The 26,007-nt window shown below is 41.4% G+C and overlaps 2 protein-coding genes across 4 annotated transcripts; one reads left to right on the top strand and one right to left on the bottom strand.

The window, feature by feature from the left end:
• Positions 1-2,019: 2,019 nt before the first annotated feature.
• On the bottom strand, positions 2,020-12,755 carry necap1 (NECAP endocytosis associated 1). Of its 2 annotated transcripts, XM_030064060.1 has the most exons (9): positions 12,504-12,755; positions 10,749-10,849; positions 10,297-10,401; positions 8,801-8,882; positions 7,383-7,491; positions 6,634-6,781; positions 5,535-5,628; positions 5,219-5,224; positions 2,020-4,719 (listed from the first exon to the last, which is right to left on the bottom strand). In XM_030064060.1, exons 1-9 carry the CDS (start codon positions 12,596-12,598, stop codon positions 4,662-4,664), a joined length of 798 nt encoding a protein of 265 aa, XP_029919920.1. In that variant the 5' UTR covers positions 12,599-12,755; the 3' UTR covers positions 2,020-4,661. The 2 variants fall into 2 exon arrangements, with proteins under 2 accessions (XP_029919920.1, XP_029919921.1); XM_030064061.1 differs by lacking the exon at positions 5,219-5,224 and having other exon boundaries at positions 12,504-12,753.
• A 294-nt stretch (positions 12,756-13,049) lies between these two features.
• Positions 13,050-24,307, top strand: LOC115367215 (epsin-1-like). 2 transcript variants are annotated; one of them, XM_030062868.1, is made up of 11 exons: positions 13,050-13,132; positions 14,586-14,730; positions 14,822-14,927; positions 15,215-15,370; positions 16,690-16,818; positions 17,223-17,343; positions 18,154-18,329; positions 18,853-20,194; positions 20,593-20,745; positions 21,204-21,365; positions 21,916-24,307. In XM_030062868.1, exons 3-11 carry the CDS (start codon positions 14,859-14,861, stop codon positions 22,392-22,394), a joined length of 2,787 nt encoding a protein of 928 aa, XP_029918728.1. In that variant the 5' UTR covers positions 13,050-13,132; positions 14,586-14,730; positions 14,822-14,858; the 3' UTR covers positions 22,395-24,307. The 2 variants fall into 2 exon arrangements, with proteins under 2 accessions (XP_029918728.1, XP_029918727.1); XM_030062867.1 differs by having other exon boundaries at positions 20,587-20,745.
• The last annotated feature ends 1,700 nt before the right edge of the window (positions 24,308-26,007 follow it).

The raw sequence follows: 26,007 nt of genomic DNA, 5'->3' as shown, positions 1-26,007 counted from the left end.
CAAAACAACACACTGTCTCGGCTGTAACTGTGTCATGTTTATCATAAATCAGCTTCTGTTTCAAAACACACCTAAATAAATTTGCAAATAAAAAATAGAACCCCAGTCCACCCCACTTCTCTGGCAGGGCTGATCTCTCCTTTCCATTTGGGTTACGGACTGAACCTTTAAATGTGAGCCCTTGGCCACTGGTGTCAATGCTGGGGCAGGAGAGGTGTTTGGCCTGAGAGGCGAGGTCCTGCGCGGGCTGGTGTGTGTGTGTGTGTGTGTGTGTGTGTGTGTGTGTGTGTGTGATGAATCCAAAGTCCCTCGATCCAAATGAATCCATCAGACTGACAGAACGAGGCTGTTTTGGAACGATAAGGCGCTCGCTTTGGGTTACAGGCCAAGCAGGACGTCCCAGATTGAGATCAGGCTGTCTTATGCTGAGAGGTATCATGCAGACGCACGTGAACACACACACAAAAATACACACGCACACACACACTTTAATACAAACAAGCATATACTTAAATGGACATAGAAATGCATCTGCAGAAGCTCACATTCTCTCTCTCTCTCTCTACCACACACACACACACACACACACACACACATACAAACCAACAAACACCTGTGCACATACAGTATATTCAACTCAAGGTTACACACACACACACACAAGCCCAGCAGCAGCACATATTTCACACAGATGCACGTGCACAAGATATAAATATGCAAGCATATGTCTTTCTCTCTGACACGCTCACACACACACACACACACACACACGTATACCCTTTAGTTCCAGGCTAAAGTTTTATGCATGTGTCACAGTTTGGGTCAACACAGCGACGTGGCAGAAGGACTAAAAACTCTCCGGAGGTGAAGACGGGTAAGAAGGAAATAGGAGGAAGATGAAACGTCGTCCATGTTGGATCTCAGAGGAGCCGCTGGTTTCCTCCTCTGCTCTGCGTGTGTGTGTGTCAGCAGAGCTAAAAGCTGCAGCTTGATGAGCTCATGTCCTGACCTCACACACTCCTTCTCACCTCCACTGTAACTCTGTCCCCCTCCTCCTCCTCCTCCTCCTCCTCCTCCTCTTCCTCCTCCTCCTCTTGCCAGTGTTGGCAGGGCTTCTTTTGAAATATAATGTTACAGATTAGTCGTTACAGTGCTGAAAGTATAGCAAGTAATGTAACTATTTTAATTACTTGCTTTTCAAATGTTTTAACCCAGGCAGTGCAAACCTCACAACAGAACTCAACACTGACTGTCAAACTTTTATTAAAACTTCAATATAATTTGAATAAAAATCAGAAAGTTTTGATTTCATTTGATGATTTGAGACGGTGTTGCATGTAAATGTGTCGCGCCGGCTTCGCTGAGTCGAGTTACCTGGAAATGTAACTGCTTTGTACTCACCAGCGTTTTGATGTGTATGAGAAAAGTAATTAGAGCTACAACTCATGATGCATTTCTTTGGTCACTTAATGGCTTGATTGTATTTCGTTAACTGATTAATGATTTGAGTCTGAGGGTCTTGGGGCCTCCAGGGGTCCTCAGCAAAATGAGGAATCATATCATATATTGTCATGAGGAAACAAACAAAAAAAAATCACTTGAGGTGGGGCTCTGCAGCTGCATGAATGTCAAGTCGGGGGTCTGTAAAGTTTGAAAACATCTGATTTTGTGTCTTAAGTATGAAAACTAATAACAAAGCCTCATGGGAAGTCAGCAGAACCCGAGGTAAAGTCTTCAAATTAGTCTGACGAGGAGCCCACCACCTATATTAAGAATTATTTTTATAACTTTTTTATAATGTTTGTCATTTTTTGGCATTTAATTTTCTGTTCAACTGGCAAATCAACTCATCGACCAGCTGATTCAGCACTAAAAGTTATAAAACCGTCTGAGGAGATCGGCATGTGGGTCATCACTGACGTAACTTTACATCTTTTGCAAACGCTGACATTAAAATGTGATCTTAGAATGAAAAACAGGCACAAGACTACACATACACACAGACACACACAAACACACTCCTTTGTAAGGATTTATTGCCTCTTTCTCATGAAATTGGTCATAAATCAAAAGTGTTAGTCCAGTGATTTTACAGTGTGGAATGAGTGAGAAACAGAGACATTTTTTTTTTTTTTATATACTGCTGCCAACACTGTGAGCGATGTAAACACAACAGACACAGACCAACGTATCACTAATCAATCACCCCGGTGTCTGACGCCGATTACATCCATCAGTCCAGCGTCAGTCAAAACTTAAAAAAAAAAAAAAAAAAAAAAAATCATCAACACAAATGAGTTCACAGTCGAAGAATAATGCCAGTTTGACAATTCATGGGTCAAAATCCTGTAAACACCGTTCAAACTCAGCCAAAGCATTTTTAATTTATTTATTATTAGTAGTATTTATTTATTTATTTATTTATTTTTTGTTTACTTTCTCAGCACGACAATCAACACATCGCTTGCTGCGGTAAAGACATTCATCAGACGAGGTAAGACAATCATTAAGTTTTTTTTCTTTTTTTTTTTTTTTTCTCCGCGCCGTCCCGGGACAGAGGTATTCAACTCGTTTCCAGTTTGAAATACAACCTGAAACAAACCAGTCGGGTGGGGCTTGACACGCCAGGGCAGCCCAGACCGTGTCCAGAGCAGTGAAGAAACTTCCAGATTGTTCCCCTGTGATTGTCTAAACCCCTCATTGTTACTGTCCGGCGTCAAACCCCACCCCGCTGACACTTCAAGCACTTTGAAATTAAAAATAAAATAAAATTTAAAAAAAAAAACAGCATTTGTAAATTCTCTGATTCACTTTCGATTTGCTTCACTGGACTATTTTTTTTTTTTTTTACACTCCATGTGAGCAGAGTGTGTCTGGCAGCCCTGACGGTGCGTGTCAGCTGTGTCTGCGTGAGAAATGGGTCACGAGTCCACTCAGAGGGGGTTGTGGGTAATTACAGGGTTTCTGTGCAGCTCCCAAGACATTTTGCTCTGTGATTCTTCTCTGTGTGCTGGTCGTCTCTTGATCTCACAAACAAAACATCTAAAACCAGCCTTGTAGGGAAAAAAAAAATTACTTTACGAGACAAGACAGAATGAGTGCTGTCTCTGGATAAGATAAACAGATGTCAGTGTATGAGATGGACTGGAAACTGAATTAAACTGAAGTCAAACAGTGAATTCAGTTTGTGTGGGTGGACTGAACTTTCACAGGAGCTGAACATTTTGAACGGCTTCATAAATTCACACAGATCTGCTGATGAGATGCCACAGTGTCTGATCTTCACGTTTCACTGACGGCCTCTTTGATATGAAGTTTAAGTTTTTTTTTTTTTGCTTCTCCACTTGGTTTAATGGTTTTATTTCCCTTGGCTTTGCTCAGAAAACTTCATTAAGCAGCGATCACAAATACAGTTTTACCTCATAGATATATTTTATCTCTATAAATTCTGTCAGAACTGGGATATTTAAAATGTTTTCTCTGAGTGAGCTCAGTGTTTCACATTAAACACACGACACACTTTGGAGCTGCTGTGCTGATGGATCAGATGCTCGGTGATTAAAGTTTCATCTGCATGCAGAGGATCGAGATGCTGACCCTTTCCTTTTAATATCCAATAAAGCAAAGCTAATCTGACTTTCAAGTCTCATATTTTCATCCGTTTATATTATCACTTTGTAAATCCTAACTTTTAAAGTCCTAATTGTAGACTAAGCCTATATACATATGACATACATATTTTTTTTGCCCAAAATGTAAAACAGAACCTCACAACTTTGTGTCAAAATGTGCATCTAGATTAACATCCCAGTATCGCCGCTCAGTTTCATTCCCTTTAAAAAAAAAAAGCCCCTCTGCAGAGAAAGATGCTTTGTAAAAGTTAACATGTTATTTAATTCTGTGTTAAGTCTTAAAATTGTATATTTCTGTGAATGAAAGAATCTTGTGTTTTTCCATGTGCAGTTTCTCTTATTTTAGGGAATTACAGTGAAACAAGTGGAAATTTTAACATTTCAAGATTAAGTTACTTGATTTATGAAAAAGATTGGAACAAGGGGACTTTGTGTATTAACAGCCTTTTCTCAGGTGTGGATTGAGAAAGATAAGATTGTACGACCAGAAATGTTATTAATTGTCTGGTTGAAACGGGTGTTTTTCATGTAATTTAGAGGCGACTTTCACTTTGTCCTCGTTAGTCACAGTTAAGTCACAAAAAGCACTGACGCCCCCCTGAAGCCATGTAGTGCTGTGTGCTGCCTGAGGGGGGCGCTGCGTGCTTTTTGACTGACACAAAAGAAAAAAAAGCTCAGATCACAGATGAGGCGCTGTTTGGTGCGGCGCCCAGCAGGGGGCGATGCTGACACAGAACAGGAACACGTAGCCCTTGGATGTTATTGGATCGGCCGGCGGCTCGTTTCATGGCTTGACTTTCTCACATTCATGAAGAAACTGATGCTGGACGAGGTGGAGACGTCACGGACAGGCCCGGCTTCGACGAGGAGCGTTCAAGAACTGCGTGGTGTCCTCTGGGTTTGTTTGTTTGTTGTTGTTTTTTTTTTAAATAGGGGGGACGGGGGGGTACTTTCGGTGATGCACAGGAAGCTGCGGCTCTTCTCGGCGATGATGGACAGGTGCAGGTGAGGACGCGGTGAGCAGCCGACTCAGAACTGGATCCAGTTTGTGCTGTTCTGTGGTCGTGGTGCTGCTGGTGGAAGAGAGCTGGACACACACAACATCAAATCAGCCGGTTTCCCTGACGACGACGACGTGACGCTGTGGCCGCCAGTCATTACGGCAGAGCAAGAAACACTGGTGTCAAAAGCCTGTTTCTACTAAGACACCGGTTTTTATCCACTATAGACACTTCAAAACCAGACGCCATTCATAAATCAATGAATACATTTTCAATAAATAATTTTTAAAATAAATAGTACAAAGAAAACCCAAACAAAAAGCAATTAACACAAAACAAAAACCAAAACAGCAAAAAAAATAGACAAAAAAGGAAAAAAAAAAACACAAACAAAAAAAATGATTAAAACAACAAACTAAAAAAAAAAGCAAAAACACAAAACACAAAAAAAGAGCCAAAACAAAAAACAAAAAGACCCCCCCCAAAAAAAACAAACAAAAAAAAAAAAACAAAAAAAAATTAAGAAAAATCAAAACAAAAAAAGAAATTTCGAACTCAGGTGTCCAGAGGAATGTAGCAGCTCACCGTGGACTGTGAGAGACCAAACAACATAAATCTAAGTTTAGTTTGGACAGCATGGCCTCTAATTGGATATCTACAAGTCATACAAAGTGTACAATATTAAATTATCATACACGGTATAATACTACATAATATTTACAGTGACAGTAGAGATGTCAGGTATGAACTTAGAAAGGTTAGCTCAAGTTTAAACCCTGTGATGTGATCCAGTGTTTTGTCCTGTGTGGCATCAGGTCATGTGTGTGTGCATCAGAAAGAGAAAAACTGTATGTTGACGTGTTTTACCAAATAATAAAAGTAAAGGACGTGAACGGTGTACCTGGCAGGAGCGGAGAAGTCTCCCCACAGATCTGAGCTCGGGCTGGACTGAACCACTGTGTTGGAGTTACTGCTGTCCAGCTCCAGCAGGCAGGCTGGCCGAGGGGACGCAGAGGAAAAGACAGAAAACAAGGACAAAGCAAGAAATGAACAGAGAGAGAGAGAGAGAGAAATGGGAACTGAGTTAGCTGCTGAAAAAAAATGAGCTCACAAACTGACACACATTTCAGTTTTTTCTGCCGCCCGAGGCTCCAAGACTGAACCGTCGGTGAGCAGGCAGCCGCGAAGAGACGGGCTCATAAAATAGGTTGTCTTTTGTAGGTTAAAGCTGCACTCGGAAGGATCTTTACACAGAAAGAAACCCGTCTTATTAGCAGCTTCAAGTGAGGTTTTAACCAAGTATTCTCCTAAAATCAGCCTGATGTCGGGTCGGGAGGCTGGAGGGAAATCTCTGCACACAGGAAGTGACCTGAGAGTGAAAAAACTTCCTGCAGGTGTTTGCTGAGAGAAATTTATTTGGGTGTAAAAGGAGTGTAATTTGAGATGTGATGTCGTGAGATTTTGGGGTTTTGATTGAAGTACTCAAAATTCAGACAGTTGCTATGTCAGATAGATAGATAGATAGATAGATAGATATACTTTATTGATCCCAAACTGGGAAATTCCCACGTTACAGCAGCATCATCAATAAAAAACATAAAATAAAATTAAAATTAAGAAGTATATACAATAGAGACTAAATATACTAAATATATACACTAAAGACAATAAGGGCTGAGTATATACAATAAACTAACCTAAGAATATGAGATGTTGAAATGTGAGATATACCGATGGTAATAATAAATATGAAAAATGAAATATACAGATAGTAGATAGTATGGAACAGGGTAAGCTTGAAACCATGAAAAACAGGAAACCAAGTGGCAGAACCCGACGCCCGGTACTGGGATTCGGGAACTGTCCGACTTGATTTGGAATCACCACTTCCAATAAATAAACAGTTAAGGTGCTGAATAATGGACAATAAAATAAAATAAACAAGTAAGGTGCTGAGTAGTGGATAATAAATAAACAAGGTGCTGAGTAGCGCCACCTACCTGTCGCTGTGCCTCCCGTCTGGGGAACTGTATTGTGATTGGACGAGCCTGACGAGGGGGGAGGGGCTATCTTGCCTCCGGGTGGAGGCGGGAGGAGTCCAAACCCGCCTGTCCCCTGTGGGCGGGGCTTATCCCTCTTCTTGCCTTGCTGGAGGCAGAGAAAAGAAGAGCGATGCAGAAAAACGTCCAGATAAACAAGAATATCCTTAGCTTTAAGCGTTTAGTTATCTTTAGATTTACATTTAACTTTTCCACACAATTGAAAAAAAAAATTTGGACATAAGTTATTTTCTATTAAATGTCCCTTTAGTGTTGAAAACGAGTCAAATAATCAGTTAGTCGACAGAAAATATATTTTAATTAATACTTTTAGTTATCTGTCAAGAGAAAATCCCCAGTCATTTCAGTAAGATCACTAAGATTGTCTTACTTTTACTCATCACACTAAATATTAATGTATTGACAAAAAACAAAAAGACAGTGACGATGAGAACACCAACAAGAACGAGAAGATGACGTTCTTGTTCAGTGAGCCACAGGATCGAAGGAAATTTCAGCCATTAAAGGTTTTTTGGTTTTATATGTGGTGTAAAGTTTTGTTTGGGCATGAAAATACGAGCACGATACAGCTGCACAACTCCTTCATCTTTTCTTTATGAAAGCACTGATACAGGACCGATATATATATATTTTTTTATCATTCTGTTGATCATCATTTTCTGACAAACATCCTCCTCTCTGGCTCTCACCCCGATGTTCAGTGTGATGGTCTGTCCCTCTTTAAAGCCCAAGTCCAGTTTTGGTCCCGAATCCCCCAGCTGGGCGTTTTTACTGATTTCATTCTCCTGTTTCACCCATCTGTAGGGACACACACACACACACACACAGACACAAACACACACACACCATCAGCACCGCTACAGAAATAAACAATGCATTTCAGCAGTTTTCAGTAAAAAAAAAAAAAAAAAACCTGCAGCTGGTATCTTTGCCTCTCAGTGACGTTTTGCTCTGGTTGGCTGTTTATCCTGCAGACTGGGACGGGACAGCAGAGTGTGGAGTCAACCACAAATTCAATCCGCCGATGCTTCAGAGAGAAACAAATCGTAGCCAACATATCTGAGTGTAGAGTTTTTCTTTTGTCGCTGTGTGACAGATAAAACCCTCCTTGGAAAGTTTCACTCAAAACTGGTTATCGATGAGAAACTGTCTACAAGAAAATGAAGATCTCAGAGAGAAATGCCACAGCTCATTTTCATCAGACCCCATTCAAAGATCTCTGGAGTGAGGCATTTGATTATTTATAACAATTTACAAGAATTTAAAGTGGAGATATAGTCCAGTAATTTTAGGCCAAAATTGGGGTCAACCTAGGACAAATTGAAAGAGAAGCAAACTCAACTGATTTTGTATCCTCAGTTTGTCCTGAGTGAGGGAAAAAAAAGTCCCAGGAAATCCCATTGGTGGAAAGTTTTGAAAATCATCTATTTATGACCACAAATTACCAAAAAACACTGTTTTTAACACACAGGGAAAGGGGTTCAACATTTTACTTTCAGATATCACTATAAAATTCACAAGTTGATTACACACACAAAGACAAGAAAAAAAGTCTATTACAAGTTCTTTGAATTATTCTGTTTACACATGCATATCACACATGATCTGATTTGATATGCGCTAATAAGGAATATGAGGAATAAATGCCAGAAGAGATATTTAAACAGTGAATTAAAAGGTTACTATATATATAGTAACCTTTTAATTTACTGTTTAAATGTCTCTTCTGGCATTTATTCCTTAGTGATATCTGAAAGTAAAATTTTGAACCCCTTTCCCCTGTGTGTTAAAAACAGTGTTTTTTGGTAATATGTGGTCATAAATAGGTGATTTTCAAAACTTTCCACCAATGGGATTCCTTGGGACTTTTTTTCCCTCACTCAGGACAAACTGAGGATACAAAATCAGTTGAGTTTGCTTCTCTTGCAATTTGTCCTAGGTTTTTTCATAAAATGACTGGACTAATAAGAAAAGTATCTCACAACTACTGTGAGAACTGAGAGTCACACACAGTTCTCTGCCCAGGACGGTTGTTTCCATTACGCTCATTTTGAGGGAGATGAAGTGAGAGTGACTGTTCTGGCTGAATATCCCAGTTGCTACTTACTTGAAATGGTCCTGCAGAGCCACGTTGAAGTCAAAGGCGTCCCCTCGGTCCCCGAAGCCGACCCCGATGAACGCACTGCGACCTGCCAGCCCGGGAAAATACAAGCGTCAGACGAGGAGTGGAGTAACGTAAACTTACTGAAGATTTCTGCTCATAAACTGGCTTTTATATGAGTGTTTACATGAAACACAGGCTCAGGTTCAATAAGAAACACTTGTCTATGTTCAAAGTAGACATATTCGTTTATACTGATGCTCGTCACTTTATGGATTGCTACAGCTATCACGTGGGATTTGCACCATGACACTTTCATGCATCATTTTATATAACTTATCTTGGGGAAAATTTACACCAAACATGTTGAGCAGTTCACTAAATGAGCATGTAGCTCCCCGAGGGTACACACTGCAGCACTGTGAGTGTTTTTAATGTTTCTGGATTAAATATGACATCAAGTTTGTTTTAAGTGTCTTGGATCTTTTAATACATTTAATACAAACAACCCAAGATCACCTCGCTTTTTGACAATTTTTGATCGGTTTCACCGTCTTGAAACACTTTGATTCTTTCCTGATTTACATTGAGCAGTTTATTTGTTTAGCCACATGAAAACCAAATAACTACACCGAAATGATTTGGGGGTCTCTTGCAAGGGAACTGCAATGTGACTGGATTATCAGAGTGAGAATGTGATCTGACTCAATTACAGGAAAACAATACGTTTTATGGGTGAGTTAGGATAGAGATGTGACAGCCAGCAGGTCCTCATGCTTGGAAAAATGACCTTACCAAAATAAAAGTGAGGGCAAACTCAAGTCTGGGCCTACATTTATATGCAGCTTTTTCTTCATGTGTTTTTGACTGAACACCAGAGAAGGGAAATCTCTGTCATAACACAGAGAACGACATCCCGCCACCAAAATCTGTGACCTGACAAGACCACATGTTGCCAAAACCCCCAATACCCCATCCACTGAACAAGCTGCTTGTGAGTCCATCTAACTTTTTTTTTTTTTTTTTTTTTTTTTACCTTAATGCACCAAATACACACATGGAACAAAGCAACCGTGTCGTCTTTGGTCTGGACCAAAGAAAACAAACGGTAGCTTTGACTGTCCTCTGCAGCCACAGGAAGGAACAGACAAAGACTTCATAATAGGATTTGGAATCAATAAAGACCCCATGAAATGAACTTACTTTCTTGATTTTATGTATTTCCTACTGAAACCGGATGTTTGGGCAGGACATAGTGCAGGGAAAAGTGCAAACAGTTTTATTTTAAAGGGATGAGGTGGATGAGAGAGGATGTTTAAGGTTGTGAAGGTTTCATTGGCTGAAATTTTAATTTGCGTCCACTAGAGCAGGATGACGTCACTGTTTAACATACTTTGTTTTACAGGAAGTAGAAGTCATGTGACATCATTTCATGGGGAGTTTAAGATAAAACACACACACACACACACGACAAAAACACTGTCTGTCTCTGCAGTTCTCACCGTTGTCATCCTGTATTCGCAGAACAAAGTATCGGCTGGAGTCGCTGACTGTTTCCACGGCGATACCCGGGTACTCGTGCACAGGGGCCTGGGCAAACAGCTCCCCTGCAGGACGGGAGGGACAACAACAAGAGACACATGACAAAGAGGGAACCATCTGCTGCAACAGTGAACCAGCGCTGCTGAGAAACTGCGAGCAGATGGGCTGTTGCTTGGTGACGAGTCCGTCCACATCTGAGTCACATTTTCACGAGTTTACCACTCCAGATCTCAGCATTTGGACACCACGCCGCCTTGTGACTGACGACTTGGCTAGAACGCCGCGGGTGGTGCTGACGCAGAGAAACACCACCCACCTGGTGCTTTCATACCAGTTAAAACAAACGCTGTGAGATGTTTGGAAAAGACAGTTTGACCCCCGTCTAGTATTGTGATGAACAAAGCTGCGGCACCTGAGACTTTGTCCTCCAGCTTGATGAAGGCCACCTTCCCCTTGGCTGTGATCCTCATCCGCCCGGACCAATCAGGAGCGTCCAGCTTCCAGTCAGCCGCCCTGCACACAAATTGGTCCAAAACCAGAGATCCACCGTTTAAGAAAAGCACACGTCCAACATGACAAAATAATGGCTGGCATGAAACTCTTTGATATACACTGAATCAATTTCCTCCCATTTTTCCCTGTCATTTAGTTACTTCCAAACTAATTTTATTTCACTGATCCTTATTTTCCACCACTTTCACTCCATACTCCATCTAAATCTATATATTTACATCCATATTTCTATGTATCTATATTTTTTTCTTTTTTCTTCTATGTGCTGTTGCTTTATAGTATTTTCCCTCTCCCATGTAAAGTTTGTACAATGCATTCTGGTGGACAAATGTGCTATATAAATGAATTAGTGAGGTTATTAGGCATTTTGAAACTTTTACTTATGAAACTTAAGATTTACATACAAAACATTTCCCAAAACACCTTGCAGCACCATGAGCGTTTACATTTTCTGCCAGTGTGCTCCCAGTGGGAAACAAACATCCAGCCCTGGCAATGAGACTGCCAGAGTTATTTTGGATTTTTGGCCTCACACAGCGGACAAAATAGGTCCCAAACCAAGAGGTCCAGATAAATGAGGACCAATTACATTTCACTAATTACTCCACTCATTAGACATGAAAACAGTGAGAGACTGTCTTTAAAACAGGTAGCTAGTCTGCTGGTTCTTCAGCTTTATGGTCTGATAGGAGCTGCTCTAAAGTCACATCATCTTCATATTTTAATTTAGGCTCCTATATGAATGCTTATCCTGGATTATGTCACAAAACAAATCCCATGGATTAGGAAATGTTTTGATTAGAGTTTACAGGGCGAGGTGTATCTTCCAGTTGGTGATCAACCACCACCAATCTAAACTAAAATCAATTGCTATACCTCGAGAAAACTATTGATATATGTAATTTCACCTTTAAACACCATATTTTCATGACTTTCAAAAGAGATTTATATTAACAATTCGTTAAACCTTATTTTGCACATACAATCATGGATAAAACTCATCCTTAAATCTAAAAAATATCCTTAAATTTGACCATTCCTGCGCATACACCTCTGCAAACACCTCAGATGGCACAAAATCTAACGGGATTAGGGGGCTGGGCTGTAATTCGGGATTTAGTCAGGGATTGATAAGAGAAACTTTGTGAACCTTTGGCTTAATTTTCCAACACTACGCCCAGAATCCACACACTGTTTGCAGATCAATAATGTGCAAACGCATGTTTGCAGCTTTTGACCCCAGCGGCGGACATTAATCTGTCACAACAGTCAGCCTGAAAATCCCAGAGTCCTGTTTGAAAAAAAGATTAGTTTCACTGCGAAAAGAGGATATCAGCCTCTGTCAGCGGAGCCAAGTGGGCCGGAGAGTCCTGGCTAATCGCCCGCATCGATCGGCGTGAAATCGGCGTCACATCTCGGCCGGTATCGATCCGTGCGGTGGAACAACGCAGCACGGAAAATTAAACCCGGCCGCTTGTGGAAATGAACAATATTTGAAAGGCGGCTGACATCACGCTCAGGCTGCGGGTCTCCACCGAGGGCTGAGAGCAGGTAGCCGGCGGCGGCAGTGAAAGTAAAACGCCAAAAAAAGAGCATTTCCGCCGCACATTTCTAACGCAGATTGTGGCGGTACCGTCCGCCGGCTCTTATTTACCTGTATCCGCGGTTCGTGGCCCGCGGTGGGATGCGGTAAACGTTGACATCGGGCTTAACGCACAGGATCGACTCGTACTCGCCCTCGGCCGCCATCTTGGTTCAACTGTTATTGATGTGGGAGTTGTGCTTGACTCATTTATTATTCGCTGCTTTTCTGGGGGGTTTGTGTGTGTGTGTGAGTGAGTGTGTGTGTGAGTGTGTGTGAGAGAGAGAGAGAGAGAGTGTGTGTGTGCCTCCGTGTTTGTGTATGTGTGTGGCCTGCTCCGCGACCACCAGACGGCGTTAACGGACATAGTGTCACTGCTTTATTTTCATAAAAAAAAAAAAAAGAAAAGAAAAGAAAAGATAATAACGTTAATTTTAAAAATATTTAGCGATTTTGTCGTGTGTTGCCTCCTAATTTAAATCGTCAATACACACATTTCAAGCTGAATAAATTGTGCAAAGTGCGTTTTAATGGCAAATAAATAAATAAATAAATAAACAAATATCTTTAAATATATATATATATATATATATATATATACATACACAGTCGTGAGGGGGCGGAGCCTGGCAGGTGCTGAAAATTGCGGAAGCGGAAATCGCTGTAGTCTCCTCGAAGATTGTCAAGGATCCACCGTCAGGGTTAGTGCCTTTTTTTGCTGCAAATTTGACTGATTCCATACATAAAATGAGGAATGGTCTGCTCGTATTGCGTCGAAGTCACTCTCCAGCTGGTTTCCTAGCGATGTAGTCGTGTGTTGGCCGTCAGAAGTTGATGTTAAAGTGGTAATGAGCTGGCTGGAAAACAACACTGTGCCGCCCGTTAGCCATGTTGGCGATGCTAGCCAGCTGGCTGCTAGCTGTCCTGCTTCGCTCTCCGAGGTGCTGAAACCGCGTCTGCTGACAGCCACGACCGACACTGATTATCTCTCAAAGTGTACTGTGATTCCCTGCCCATGTACTTGGCAGGGTTAGGGTTAGCAGTGTGACCAGCAGGATGCGGGTTGGTCTGCCCTGCAGGATGCTACCAGCTAGAAGCGAGTTAGCTGCTTAGCCAGGTAGATGACGGCTGTTTTTTTTTTTTTTTTTTCCTCTCTCTCTCTTGTCGCAGTGATTATGACAAATATGACATACAGCCACAGGCGATTATTTGCAGCGCAGCTCTTGTTGGAGTTGCTAATCACACATTCCTGTGAGGTGTGAGGTGTTTCCATGGGATCCCAGAGAGTTACCTGTGCGACCTAGGAGAGATTCATAATGAAATGCTCTTTTTTGCCCTATTATAATTTTTTTTATCTATCTATCTATCTATCTATCTATCTATCTATCTATCACAGATTTAGATACAGGCTTTTCTTAAAATGTCTGCAGAGTGCTTTGTTTTCAATGACTGATAAATACAGACTTCAGTACCTACTTTCACACAAACACTGTTTCATCTAGCTCATTTTGTGTTAAATGATGTATGTAGGTGTACTTTTATTTACGTATGCTCAGTTACTTGTTTCTGTATTTATTGTAATATTTTGTAGGTTTGATACACATTTAAACATAATGCACACACTTTTTTTTTTTTTTACAACTTTACATAATGCACATACTTTTTAAACAAATTTCTAAGGTACATATTTTTAATTTTCGTATTTCTTTTTCATTTCTTATGATTTAAATCATCTCTTGAGAGTTTGAGCAACTGCAAATGAGTCAATTTCCCGTCAGTAGAGTATTTCTGAAATGCGTATCAGCAGTGTATGAGGACACTTTAAAGGTGTTAAAGGCACAGTTTTGTGCTGCTGATGTCCCTAAGTTATGTCTTATAGCGTGAAGTCTGAGGAGCAGGCTTGTGTTTCTGTTTGGTTTGGACATTGTTTATCATGTGTGGAGGTGTATTAGGCTATATTTGTTCTGTTGCTCTCAGTATGTTATCGCTCTTGTCCTGTCATGTTTTGTAGTGTCTGGTGAGCCCATGAGGGCCGGGCAACTTTTGGTGCATGACACATAACCAAATTACTTCCTTACATTTTGCTGGTTAGCTTGTCACTCAGTGCCACTTGGTGCATCAGCTTCTGTTGATGCTGCATGTTTCTGCTTGCAGGTGCAGGATCTAGTTTCTGAAATCCTGAGGGGATCCAATGCAGTCAGGAGGAAGAGAGACGAACAGCATGAGCACTGACTGAAGCGGCGAGTGCACAGAAGCAAAACAAGTAGCAGTCTGACAGCAGAGTCTTACTTTACAACAGGTAAAGGCATGTGTGCTCTGATTTGTGCATGTGTGTAACTCTGTGTGATGAGTGAGTATGCAGCATCACTCACTGGCTCTGTCTACATCAGATCGCGGTGGTTTGACCCCCCTGCTCACCCCAACACCATGACGTCCTCCATGCTCCGCCGGCAGCTGAAGAACCTGGTGCAGAACTACTCTGAGGCCGAGGTCAAGGTAAAGCAAATGAATTAAAAAGAAAGGTTAGATTAAGGCTCAGAGGGAACAGAGAAGGGAACTGAGCTTGTGGAATAGTGCTCCCTCATGATCTGATGTGACATGATAAGTAGCATCATGGTGGAGGAGGTTATCGTTTCCTTTCCAGTAATATGAGATCATTCTAAGTTAAAGAGGTTTATGACACTTCAGCTCATCAGATGATTCAAACTGGCAGCTTTAACCTCTACAGGCCACCACCACTCCTGTGTTGCACTCTGATATTTCCTCCTCGGCCTCTCCTCCAGGTCAGAGAGGCAACATCCAACGACCCATGGGGCCCGTCCAGCTCTCAGATGGCTGACATCTCCGACTTGACCTACAATGTGGTGGCCTGCAACGAGATCATGACGATGCTGTGGAAACGCCTCAAAGATGATAAGAACTGGAGACACATCCACAAGGTGAGCGACCGAGGAGGGAGAGGGGAGTTCAGACGACTTGATCTAGGCCATATAGCTACGCTAATAATATGATTTACTGTAAAAGTAGGTTGCAGCCATCTTTGACATGCCAAAAACAAGGAAACATGAGGATTATGGCTGAGATTGTTCGATGTTGCTCAGATCCTGCAGAATGAAGCAGTGAATACACTCTTGCTGACTGGTGTCTGGAATAGCTTGAGGTTTGAAAGCATGATTACTGTCTAGTTTTACCACCCAGCTGGTATGACATACAGAGTTTGACCAGTATGGGTTTTTGAAAGCTAATACCAATTTTTTTCTACTAAAGTTGTTGATAGTCAGTATATTTGTACTGATATTCAGTATTCTTCAAGTTTTGCCACTCTCTTGCTCAAGAAATGAGCAAGAGAATTTCCCTCATAACTTTACTCTCGTGAAAAAACCCTGAAACAGCATTTTAGGTCTTCATGGCACACTTAAACTCTGTATTGACACCCAGACTAATCAAACTCTGGAGGATGGAGTGATATCTTCAGCTCAGTTATAAGATCCAGATCCAACCACTACCACAGCAGCACCTGCCTCAGCACTGACTTAAAATACCATAACTTGAATGAAAGAAGTTAATCTCCATGATATGTTGACATGAATCAGTACCTGCTGCAACAAAATCCCCTTTTTCCATCTCGTAAGATAATTTATTTATTTGGCTTTTAGTGAGGAAGCATATTGCAGTACCACACCCGGTATAAAGTTACTGGTATCACCAGCTCAGACATGAGTTCACCAAAACTGTGCCAAAAGTGAATTTGTATATGCACGTTGCAGCACATCAGTTATAATAATTATAACTATTTTTTTTTTTTTTTCTTCTGTGGTTTAAATTGTTCAGAGTATTTTTCTCATTCCTTGTTTACAGTGTTTATATTGCTCATTCCTTGTTTACAGTGTTTATATTGCTCTTTGGTACTGTTATCTGTATATACTGTTTATTGTGTAAATTGTGCTTCGTATCTTGCTATCCACTTTGCTGCTGTGATGCGTGAAATTTCCCCACCGTGGGACTAATAAAGGAATATCTTATCTTATCTTATCTTATCTTATAATGTATCCATTGCTAGTGTTTTGAAGTTATTTTTTCAGTTAACTGTGAATATTGCTAATATAGGGATTCAACAACTTTTAATAGTTATGAGTGTATTTCTATCATAGAGCGAGTAAAAGCTGTTAGTAGCAATTTTGTTTTATTTTTATTTTTAGAGATATTATATATTTTTGTTAAAATGTATATGGTTTTGCTTTTTTCCCCCTGCTCTTAGTCCCTGACTCTGCTGGAGTATCTGTTGAAGACCGGAGACGACCGTGTGCTTTTGAAAATGAAAGACAACATCTACATTGTCAAAGCCCTCACCGAGTTCCGCTTTGTAGAAAAGGACGGTAAAGATCAGGTGATGATCTCTTCCTGCTGATGCTGCTAACAAGCTACCACTGGTCACAAAATATAGTTTTTTTTTAAAATATAAGTTGTTATTATTTTACATATGCCTCTGGATATTTAGGTCATATTCATACTCAAAGGTTGAATTTTTCTTCATTCTCACTACGTGTGGTTCAGCTCTTGCTCAGGTTTAAAGAATATGTGGGGAAAATACTTTGATCATTTTTTCCCAGATGATTAATTCAGGCTTTATTAGTTGGGTTTGGACTTGAAAGCAGCTTTACCACACATAAGGTTTGAGTCAGCTTTGGAAATTGTCTAGATTCAGGTGTGACTGGGTTTGACTTTTCCGTCCCAAGTAAAGGTGTAATGTGTATGTGTGTGTGTGTGTGTGTGTGTGTGTGTGTCTCTCAGGGTCTTAATGTCAGAGAGAAGGCCAAAGTCGTGCTTGTTCTCATGGAAGACGATCAGAAGCTAAAGGAGGAGAGAGACTTTGCTGTCAAGACCCGAGAGAAGACATCAAAAAGTGCCGCTGGTGAGCCTTTCATTACTTTTTTTTTTTTTTTTTTTTTTTTAATTAGTGAGGCAAAACACAACAGGTGATACAGGAAAGACTGACTCCGAAACATTAGGAGACACAACACAGACAAGCATCGTGCAGGAAAAAAAGGGGTGACTAGTGATGCCCTGCAATTGTATTTTATTTATTCTTTTTTCTTTCTTTCTTTTCTGTCTTTTTTCCCTCTCCCTTTTTAATGTCCTTGGAGGGGTACACTGTCTGGGGGTTTGTGAGTCTTTCTGCCCCTCGCTGTCCCTATAAATTATCTCTGTAGTTTTATATATATAGTTTTAGTTTTTTTTTTTTTTTTTCCCAATACCAGGGTATTTTCATATAAAACTGATTAAGTTCAGTGTCAAATCAGTCACTCAGTCTATTTCTATTGGATATAGCATGCAGAGCAATTCAAACTGCTTAACAACAAACAATCCAAAAAAAGAGTGAAGCATACATTATGAGAACAGTATGTGCAAATGAAAATTAGGTAAAAAGATGAGTGCAAGTAAATTTGTAAAAAATAAAAAAAAATGTAATTCCGGGAAGGATGGGAATAACAAAGAGAGTCTGCATTGCATGATAAAATCAGGTTTTTGTTTTTTTTTTTGTTTGTTTTTTTTAAGGTTAACATTTGATCAAAGTCTATAGGTTGGTCAGTGATCAAGAGACAGTAGCAAAAGGGAAATTTATTTCTGTGAAAATGCCACAATATTTTCACCAATGATTTTTGATATAGGCCTTGTTATTCATTGCCACTGTCTCAGACTCTATCCCATCTCGTTTGCCCAGCGTCATCCTCTGACAACCCAAAGGACCCCAACTACAAGCCATGCTACGTCCCCGGGGCCACCGGGCTCCCATCTTTGGACAACATCCCCTCAGTTGCTGATTTGGCTGCTACGTTTGCTGCCCGCAAAGAGGAGCGGCTCAGACAGGAAGCTGAGAAGAAGGAGGCAGAGAGGAGGGTAAGCATATAGCCAAGTATCACTTCGTAAACAGATTTTAAAGGCAAACATCTAGATTCTTTTGAAACTGTAGCAGGAAATGAAAACCACAAAGCTGATTTTCAGTGCTATAAACTGGCACCAATGAAATCTCATAGCTCCATAATCAGGCCATCCATAAATTCAGAAATTTGAAACAACTGATAATCAACAAATTGGCCATCTGTAAATTTGCCTCTCCTCCACTGTTCTGCTTCAAAAGCTACCATGCAAACTGATCTTTAGATTTACAGTACATCTGTGAATACTAAAATCACTAGTTCATTGTATGTCGCTGATGATAAGAGCCTCAGCTTATCCCCTAAAATGAAAATGTGAACATCTGTTAGAGGTGATCTAATATCTGATTGCCTGAGGTTTAGGACCAGTTTCATCTTATAAATTAACAGGTATTTTTTATATCTTTTCACACCTCCAAACACTCACTCAGACAATCTAAAGTTTGTTTTCTTCTTTTTGTTTGTTTGCATTTGTGATATCCTAGTCCAAAATGACTGAGGATGAGCTACAATGGGAAGATGCAGGCAAAGGTGCGAAGGCCAAAGATGATGCTTGGGGGGGAGGGACGGAGGAGCAGGAAAACACAGACCCATGGGGGGCGCCCAAAAAGTCCACCGATCCATGGGGTGCACCAACAAAACCAGACACAACAGCTGCCACAGAGGACGGCGATGACGCATGGGGGGCTCCAGCCAAGACTGATGAAGATCCCTTTGCGGCACCAAAGAATCATGAAGATCCCTTTGCGGCGCCAAAGAAAGGTGAAGATCCCTTTGCGGCGCCAAAGAAAGGTGAAGATCCCTTTGCAGCGCCAAAGAATGGAGAAGATCCCTTTGCAGCTCCAAAAGATGTGCCTGACCCATTTAGCGCACCGAAAAATGGAGAGGATCCGTTTGCACCAAGAAATGATTCAGATCCCTTCAATACACCGAAAGACGACCCATTCAGCACCGCGAATAATAGCTCAGATCCCTTCAATGCACCTAAAGACAAGGAGGATCCATTTGCTGCTCCTAAAGATAAACCAGACCCCTTCAGTTCATCTAATGATGATCCATTTAACACACCAAAAGACGATCCATTCAGTACCCCAAAAGAAGATCCGTTTAATACTCCAAAGGATGATCCATTTAATACTCCAAAGGACGATCCTTTCAATACCCCAAAGGATGATCCATTTACTACAGCAAAAGATGATCCATTTAATACCCCAAAAGATGACCCGTTCTCTGCACCAGCATCAACACCACCTAAGGAGGACCCATTTTCGGCACCAACACCACCTAAGGAAGACCCCTTCACAGCTCCAACAACACCGCCTAAAGAAGACCCCTTCGCTGCTCCAACAACACCACCTAAAGAAGACCCCTTCGCTGCTCCAACAACACCACCTAAAGAAGACCCCTTCGCCGCTCCAACAACACCTCCTAAAGAAGACCCTTTCACTGCTCCAACAACACCACCTAAAGAGGATCCTTTCTCCACGCCATCAAACCCTCCAAAAGACGACCCCTTCGGCGCCCCAACATCACCCCCGAAGGAGGATCCATTTGCTGCACCGTCCAGCTCATCCAAAGATGATGCCTCAGATCCCTTCAATGCCCCACCGTTGACTCCTCCCAAAGACGACACGGACGCATGGGGTGCTCCGGCCAGCTCACCGCCCACTTCCGGGTCTGATCCCTGGGGGGCGCCATCTGCTCCACAGACAGAAACAAAAAGCGGAGATCCTTGGGGGGACGGGACCAGTGCCACCTCACCCACCGGTGCTTCAGATCCATTTGGGGACTCATCCAAACCGGACAATGACCCATGGGGAGCCTCAGGTGAGGAGAAAGGAAGTGATTTGTTAATTTGTTATCTATTTTATTTGTTGTTGAGAGAATGCAAATTTGCTTCTAGCTTATCATCTCTACTTGAAGTTTGTGTCTCATTTGTGGCCCTTTTTGTCTTCATTTTAATTGCTTTAAAAAAAACATTACCCATGCTACAAACAGTTATCAAATTTCTTTGTGAAACTTTTTAAGGTAATCTGACTCCTGTTAACGTTTTGTTGGTGACCAGTAGGAATTGCGATAGCAACAGATCTCTGTCACAACCCCACCCATGCACTTGAACAAGATGTTGGCCTTTTTAATGATCAAATGATCAAAATGTGGCAGTAAAATCTTACTAAATGGCACTTTAACCTACCCCATACTATTTCCTACCTTATTAGCTTCAGCTCCAGCCAATGCAGATGATGCGTGGGGCTCACCTCCTCCATCCTCAGACTCCGCCCCCAGTGATGACCCGTTCGGAGATGGGTCGTCCAAAACCAACGCTGCTAGCAAAGACCCTTGGGGTGCACCCAGCAATGCATCCAGCAACGGTACAGGTAACTCACAACATGTATTTGTCTGGATGAATATTTCTTCCATCCATCCATCCATCATTGACTTCAATTTAAATCTGCTTAATTAATCAATCAGTTAAGTCATCATGTGATCTCAGTAGTCTGCTTAATTATGTGCTTATTTTCATTGAATAGCAGGTATGGTTCCTTATAATCCTGAGTGCTTGGCTGAGAATGGTGACCCTCAAAAGTAAACCACGTGCATGCCTTCATCTGAGTGTGTTTTTATGTATATGAACACACATTTCCTCTTGTTCACATGATTCACATGTGACAGCTTCATCCTGTTTCTCCATCTCATCTCCATGTTCCCATCAATCTGCTGCCATCTAATGCCTTTAATCAATTAACCCTCTCTTCCGCTCTGTTCTCTCTTCTTCCCACCCGCCCCCAATAGAAAACGCCTTTTAGAGCAGAATTGGACCTTTATTTCATTGCAGGAAAGCGAACAGCGCAGGAAGAGGAGACGTCTAAAAAGACGGCAGCGTTCCTGGGCTCAGCTGGAGCGTCGCTGGTTGACTTGGACTCTCTCTTCTCATCCAACCCTAAACCCAAACAGCCCCCCCTCATCAGCACACTCGCACCCCAGACACAAGCCATCGGTAAGGGGGGGTAGAAGGAGGATACACTACGCCCCACTAAATAAACCTGGGCCAGAAATACCATTTTCAAGAAATGTGTCAGATGCTTCACTAATCACTGACAAGATGCTAATGATCAATCATTCCTCAGTGCTTTTTTTTTTTTTTCAAGTATTTGAAGTGCATTCAACCAGTTTTGCTAAAGTTTTCAGTCCAGAGAAAGAGAGAGGGAGAGAAGAGACAGAATATGATTATACCAACTATATATTTCTCAGTAGGTTTGTATGGAAAGCTTGTTGTGCTTGTGTTTTGCCTAGCCGCCCCTCCCCTGTGATCCCATCCTAGCTGCATAGTTGTTGTTACATGTGAGCATCAGTGAACTATTGTAATTACCCTGTATAGAGACTTAGTGTGTATTAACCAGTGGAGATGTAACTCTTCTCATCCCTCTCTCTGCTCTACTTTGCTACATCCCCTCTGTTGAAATGCTTTGTACTGTATATCCCTCCTTGCTTCCTCCTGCCTTTCCTCGATCCCTCCATCCTCTGCTGCTCCTCTCGGTTTTTCCCAGGTGCTTTCAAGGCCACAGCCACCACTTGTGGCCCTCTGGTCAGACCTGTTGCAGGGGTGTCCCTCCCTGCTACATCACCCCTACTCTCCGGCTCTGCCTCCGTCCCCTGGTCCCCCTCTGGTGTGTCCCGTCCCAGTTTTGGACTCCCCAGTTCCTCGCTGTTTCAGCTACCACCCAGTCCCGCTGCAATGTCTCATTCCGGCCTAAATATGCCTGTAGCGACAGCTCAGTTTGCGCCCCTGTATTTAGGAACCGGAATGGCACAGCCCGCTTCTGTGGGTGGGATTCCTCCAATGGGATGTAACATTAACCCCCCCTTTTTGGGAATGGGAATGGTACAGCCCAGTTTCACTGGAGGGAATCCTTCCATAGGCCTTCCTCACTTGGCAGGAGGGGCAGTCGCCTCGCAGCCGCAGTTGTTGTCGGGCAGCGGATTGGATGAGACGACTCACAAAAACAACAATCCGTTCCTGTTATGAATACTTGGCATGTAAATCTCTCTTATAAAAATGTCTGTATGTCCAGTAGCACTGGAAGGCTGTGGATTTTTGTATACATAACTAAGTGAAAGCAGCCAGCTCCTCAGCTCGCCTCCGCTCTGTCCGTGATATCTTAGACCCGTCCACTCAATACTCCATTCACGGTTTAAATGTACGCAACAAATATTGAAAGAAAAACTGTGTGAGAAGTAATACACCTTTGGGGAACAAAATAATTGATTCAGCTCATTTTTGTTTTGTTTTTTTTGTTTTGTTTTTGTTTTTTCTTTTCACACAAGTGTAAGACAGGGAGACTGCTGCTGTGTGTTTACACCACGCAGTCCTCACTTGATTCAGGTTGAGAGTGGAGTGTTCATGTTGAAACACCAGAGGATTTCCAGTTGTATGTGTGTATCTATTGTACGATTTGTTTTTGTGCAGCCCTCCTTCTAAAAGATGAAGTCGGGGCCAGTCCTGTAGAGCGAATACAGAAGTCACCTGGAAAATACGTTATTGTAGGTTTGTGAGATTGCATTTTGTGCGTGCGTGTGTGTGTGTTCATGGCAAAATGGGTGGGTGCGAGCGTGTGTGCCCAACAATGTGTGTATGTATTGTGTCCTGTGTAAATGATGGAAGTAATCACAGATAAACCTTGAAATATATATAAATATATATCAGAGTGTTACAATCATGAGTAACTATTTATTGATCTATTTATTGATTGATTTCTTACTTGATTTAGTTGATTTATGCAACACTTGGCCTCCAACGTGTCATTAAAACAAGAGGGGTTCAGGTCACGATCTTTGCCATATTCAGTTGTGGTTGTGCACGACCTGACGGTTACAATCACACGTGAGCACAATGTGATTGGTCGTCTTTTGTTTAATAATTGATCTGATTGGATGATGCACGCGGGGCATTATCAGTCAACCTAATGACCAATGGTGGCTTTATCCTCTGCTGTTTAGGTTTGTAGTGATCCATTCTGTAATTTAATGTCCTCTCTGTATATTCTGGCATTAGAAGAAGCAGAAGTGTATTATTGTATTTGCATTTAGCTGGTAGCTAAATAAAAGACCGAATCAGAACATATCATTTTCTTTAATGTGCATGCTGTCTGAGCTGGTCGTTCGGTGTAAGTGTGTGTGTGCGTATGTGTGTGTGTGTGTGTATCTGCCCCTCACCTCTGTTTCAGTGCGTGACTGATATGAAGTATTGAGTCAAATACTTGTATGAAGAGGCGATGCACAGTATAAAGCTGTGACCTGTGGAGATACAAGGTTCTGTTTGGTGTTTTAGTTGAAGATTAGACGCGTCTGAAGCTTCACAGATTGCTCCCTCTGTGTGGCTAAACTTGCATTTTGAAAAGGTTTAACTGGGTAAACCCTGCACAGTCGCAGAATCACAGTTTTGTTCTGTGGGATGTTTAAAAAAAAAAAAAAAAAAATCCTGAAATCAGACAGAACCTCCAAATTCCACGAGGTCACGCAGTTTTGAAGTTGTGTTAATAAACTGTATTTTCTGGGTCTGATCCGAGCATCTGGGAGCGATGACTTACACGTTTCTGCGACTCCTTTTAAAGTGGGATCTTGGATGGAAAAAAGGACTGGAAGACCTGAACTCAAGTTGAACTCCCGGGAGTTTCAGTAGAGGTGGATCATTTAGGATGACTTGTCCATAAAGCTATTATTAACTCTAATTTAATTTTGTATGAAAGCAAATTAATTTATTTTACTGTGTATTTAAATCCGAGGCTGTGTTGTAAACTGTGACAGTATACATTTGAGAAATAAAATGATCCAATAAGTGAGACTGTGATATTACTGACTGTACTTACCTGGCAACCCTGTAGTTCTGACTGTACAGAATTAATCTGGCATGAAGCTGTCAATATATTTGTTTCTTATCAAGCGTGTCTCAGTGTTTATTTTGGATGCAGTGGAAATTGAGTTTGTGACTTAATAGCGCTCATAAACTCAGCTGGTTTTTGCTTACAGTTACCACAAGAGGGCCACAGACACACACACAGACACACCATGGTCTACTGTAGATTATTACTCTGTTCACTTTCCAGATGCCATACAATGTTTAATTCCCTCATCAAATTTTTTGAAGCCACTGAGCCCTAGTAAAACCAGAAATGTAAATTTCACCACAGTATAAATATTGACATTTGCTGAAAAAGAGCAGGGTAGGATGAAAATGTCAAATTTTAATAGCATCCTCACTTTATCTACAGGTCATTTCATGTGTGCAGAGGCTCTACATAGTGTAAAAATTACACAGTGTAATTCCTGAATATTTTGTTTGTGTCATGTCTTATAAATTTCCTCAATTTTCCTATTTATAAGTTCTCAAAATGGAAAAAAGTGCGAAATGCAGCCTGGGTTGACAACAATTCAGGGAGAACATAAATAAGTAAATATATGAGCAGATTTACTCATTGGTTGCTGTTACTTGGCTAAAGCCTGTAAACATTTGCTCATGTTCAGAAGACATGAAATGTAGGCCGACTTGGGTCGACACCAAATAAAGATTCAACTCAATCTCAGTGTTATGTTTAGGGAAACCTATAAAAACCCATTTGTCTAAAAGTTGTTTAAATGTATGAAATTTGAGAGGTAACTTTTCACTGTGCCAGTTTAAAACATGCAGGTTTTCTTTAAGCTGAGAGAAAATATCAAGATAAAATATATAACAGAAAAATATAAACAAATTCAGAGTTTTCAGGATCAAGAAAAAATCCATTTTTCCCTCTTCCTTTTTCTTAAGACTAAACAGGGAAATTGGGGAAAAAAGAAAAAAATTGTTGAAGATGTTTTGTACTGATGTGTTATGAATCTGGCCCCAGAATGTGTGTGTGTGTGTGTGTGCATGTGTGTGTGTGTGTGTCTGTGCGTGTGTTGGGTTACTGATCTGCAACCCTGCCTAAGGAGATGATGGGACAAAAAGTGACTAAATTTTTGACGTGGCCCACTTTGCTCCCTGCTGCTGCTGAGCGCTGCCCCTCCACATCTCCCCTCTAAGCAGCCCGATGGTTTCAGGCGGCTGGGAGTTTGGGAGGCTGAGAGGAGGGCGAGGGGAGGGCAAGAGGAGGGCGAGGGGAGGGCGAGAGGAGGGCGAGAGGGAGAGGAGTCAGCAGAGGGTGAAGGTCGCTAGAAAATTGGATGAAAAGAGAGGAAATTCAGGATTGAATGTTGAGCCGGATGTGAGTGGGGATTCTCCCCCTTCAGAAGAAGGGAGCTTAATGTCTAAAAAAAAAAAAAAAAAAAAAAAAAAAAAAGAGGGAGATTGGGAATTTGGTGTGATTATGAAGCTGAGGCTGCTGTGATGTTGGTCATTTTGAGCCCTGGTGTTGCATTTTTTGACACGACCTGGTTTGATTTCACAGGTTTGCATCTCATTTCCTATCAGGTCCAGGTGCACCTCCAGATAATAATAAATACCTAGATAGATAGATAGATAGATAGATAGATAAATACACACAATACTGTGAATACACTCAATTCAAATTAGTGATACACACAATATCTGTAATAAAAAATTAGGCTGTAACAATAAGAGAGAAAATTAAAGGATTGAAAGGTGAGGATAAGCCAATAACGAGCAA

Source organism: Myripristis murdjan, chromosome 11 (genome assembly GCF_902150065.1).
Source record: "Myripristis murdjan chromosome 11, fMyrMur1.1, whole genome shotgun sequence".
NCBI lineage: Eukaryota > Metazoa > Chordata > Actinopteri > Holocentriformes > Holocentridae > Myripristis > Myripristis murdjan.
The sequence above is the reverse complement of the archived record's forward strand: the minus strand, read 5'-3'. Positions and strand labels throughout refer to the sequence as shown.

Coding starts and splice junctions, on each gene's coding strand:
- necap1 (XM_030064060.1), bottom strand. CDS start 12,598: ATGGCGGCCGAGGGCGAGTACGAGTCGATCCTGTGCGTTAAGCCCGAT. Junction 8,883..10,296: donor GCGAATACAGGATGACAACG/GTGAGAACTGCA, acceptor CCGGGCTGGCAG/GTCGCAGTGCGTTCATCGGG. Junction 5,629..6,633: donor GACGGGAGGCACAGCGACAG/GTAGGTGGCGCT, acceptor CCCCTCGGCCAG/CCTGCCTGCTGGAGCTGGAC.
- LOC115367215 (XM_030062867.1), top strand. CDS start 14,859: ATGACGTCCTCCATGCTCCGCCGGCAGCTGAAGAACCTGGTGCAGAAC. Junction 16,819..17,222: donor AAAAGGACGGTAAAGATCAG/GTGATGATCTCT, acceptor TGTGTCTCTCAG/GGTCTTAATGTCAGAGAGAA. Junction 20,195..20,586: donor TGACCCATGGGGAGCCTCAG/GTGAGGAGAAAG, acceptor CTACCTTATTAG/CTTCAGCTCCAGCCAATGCA.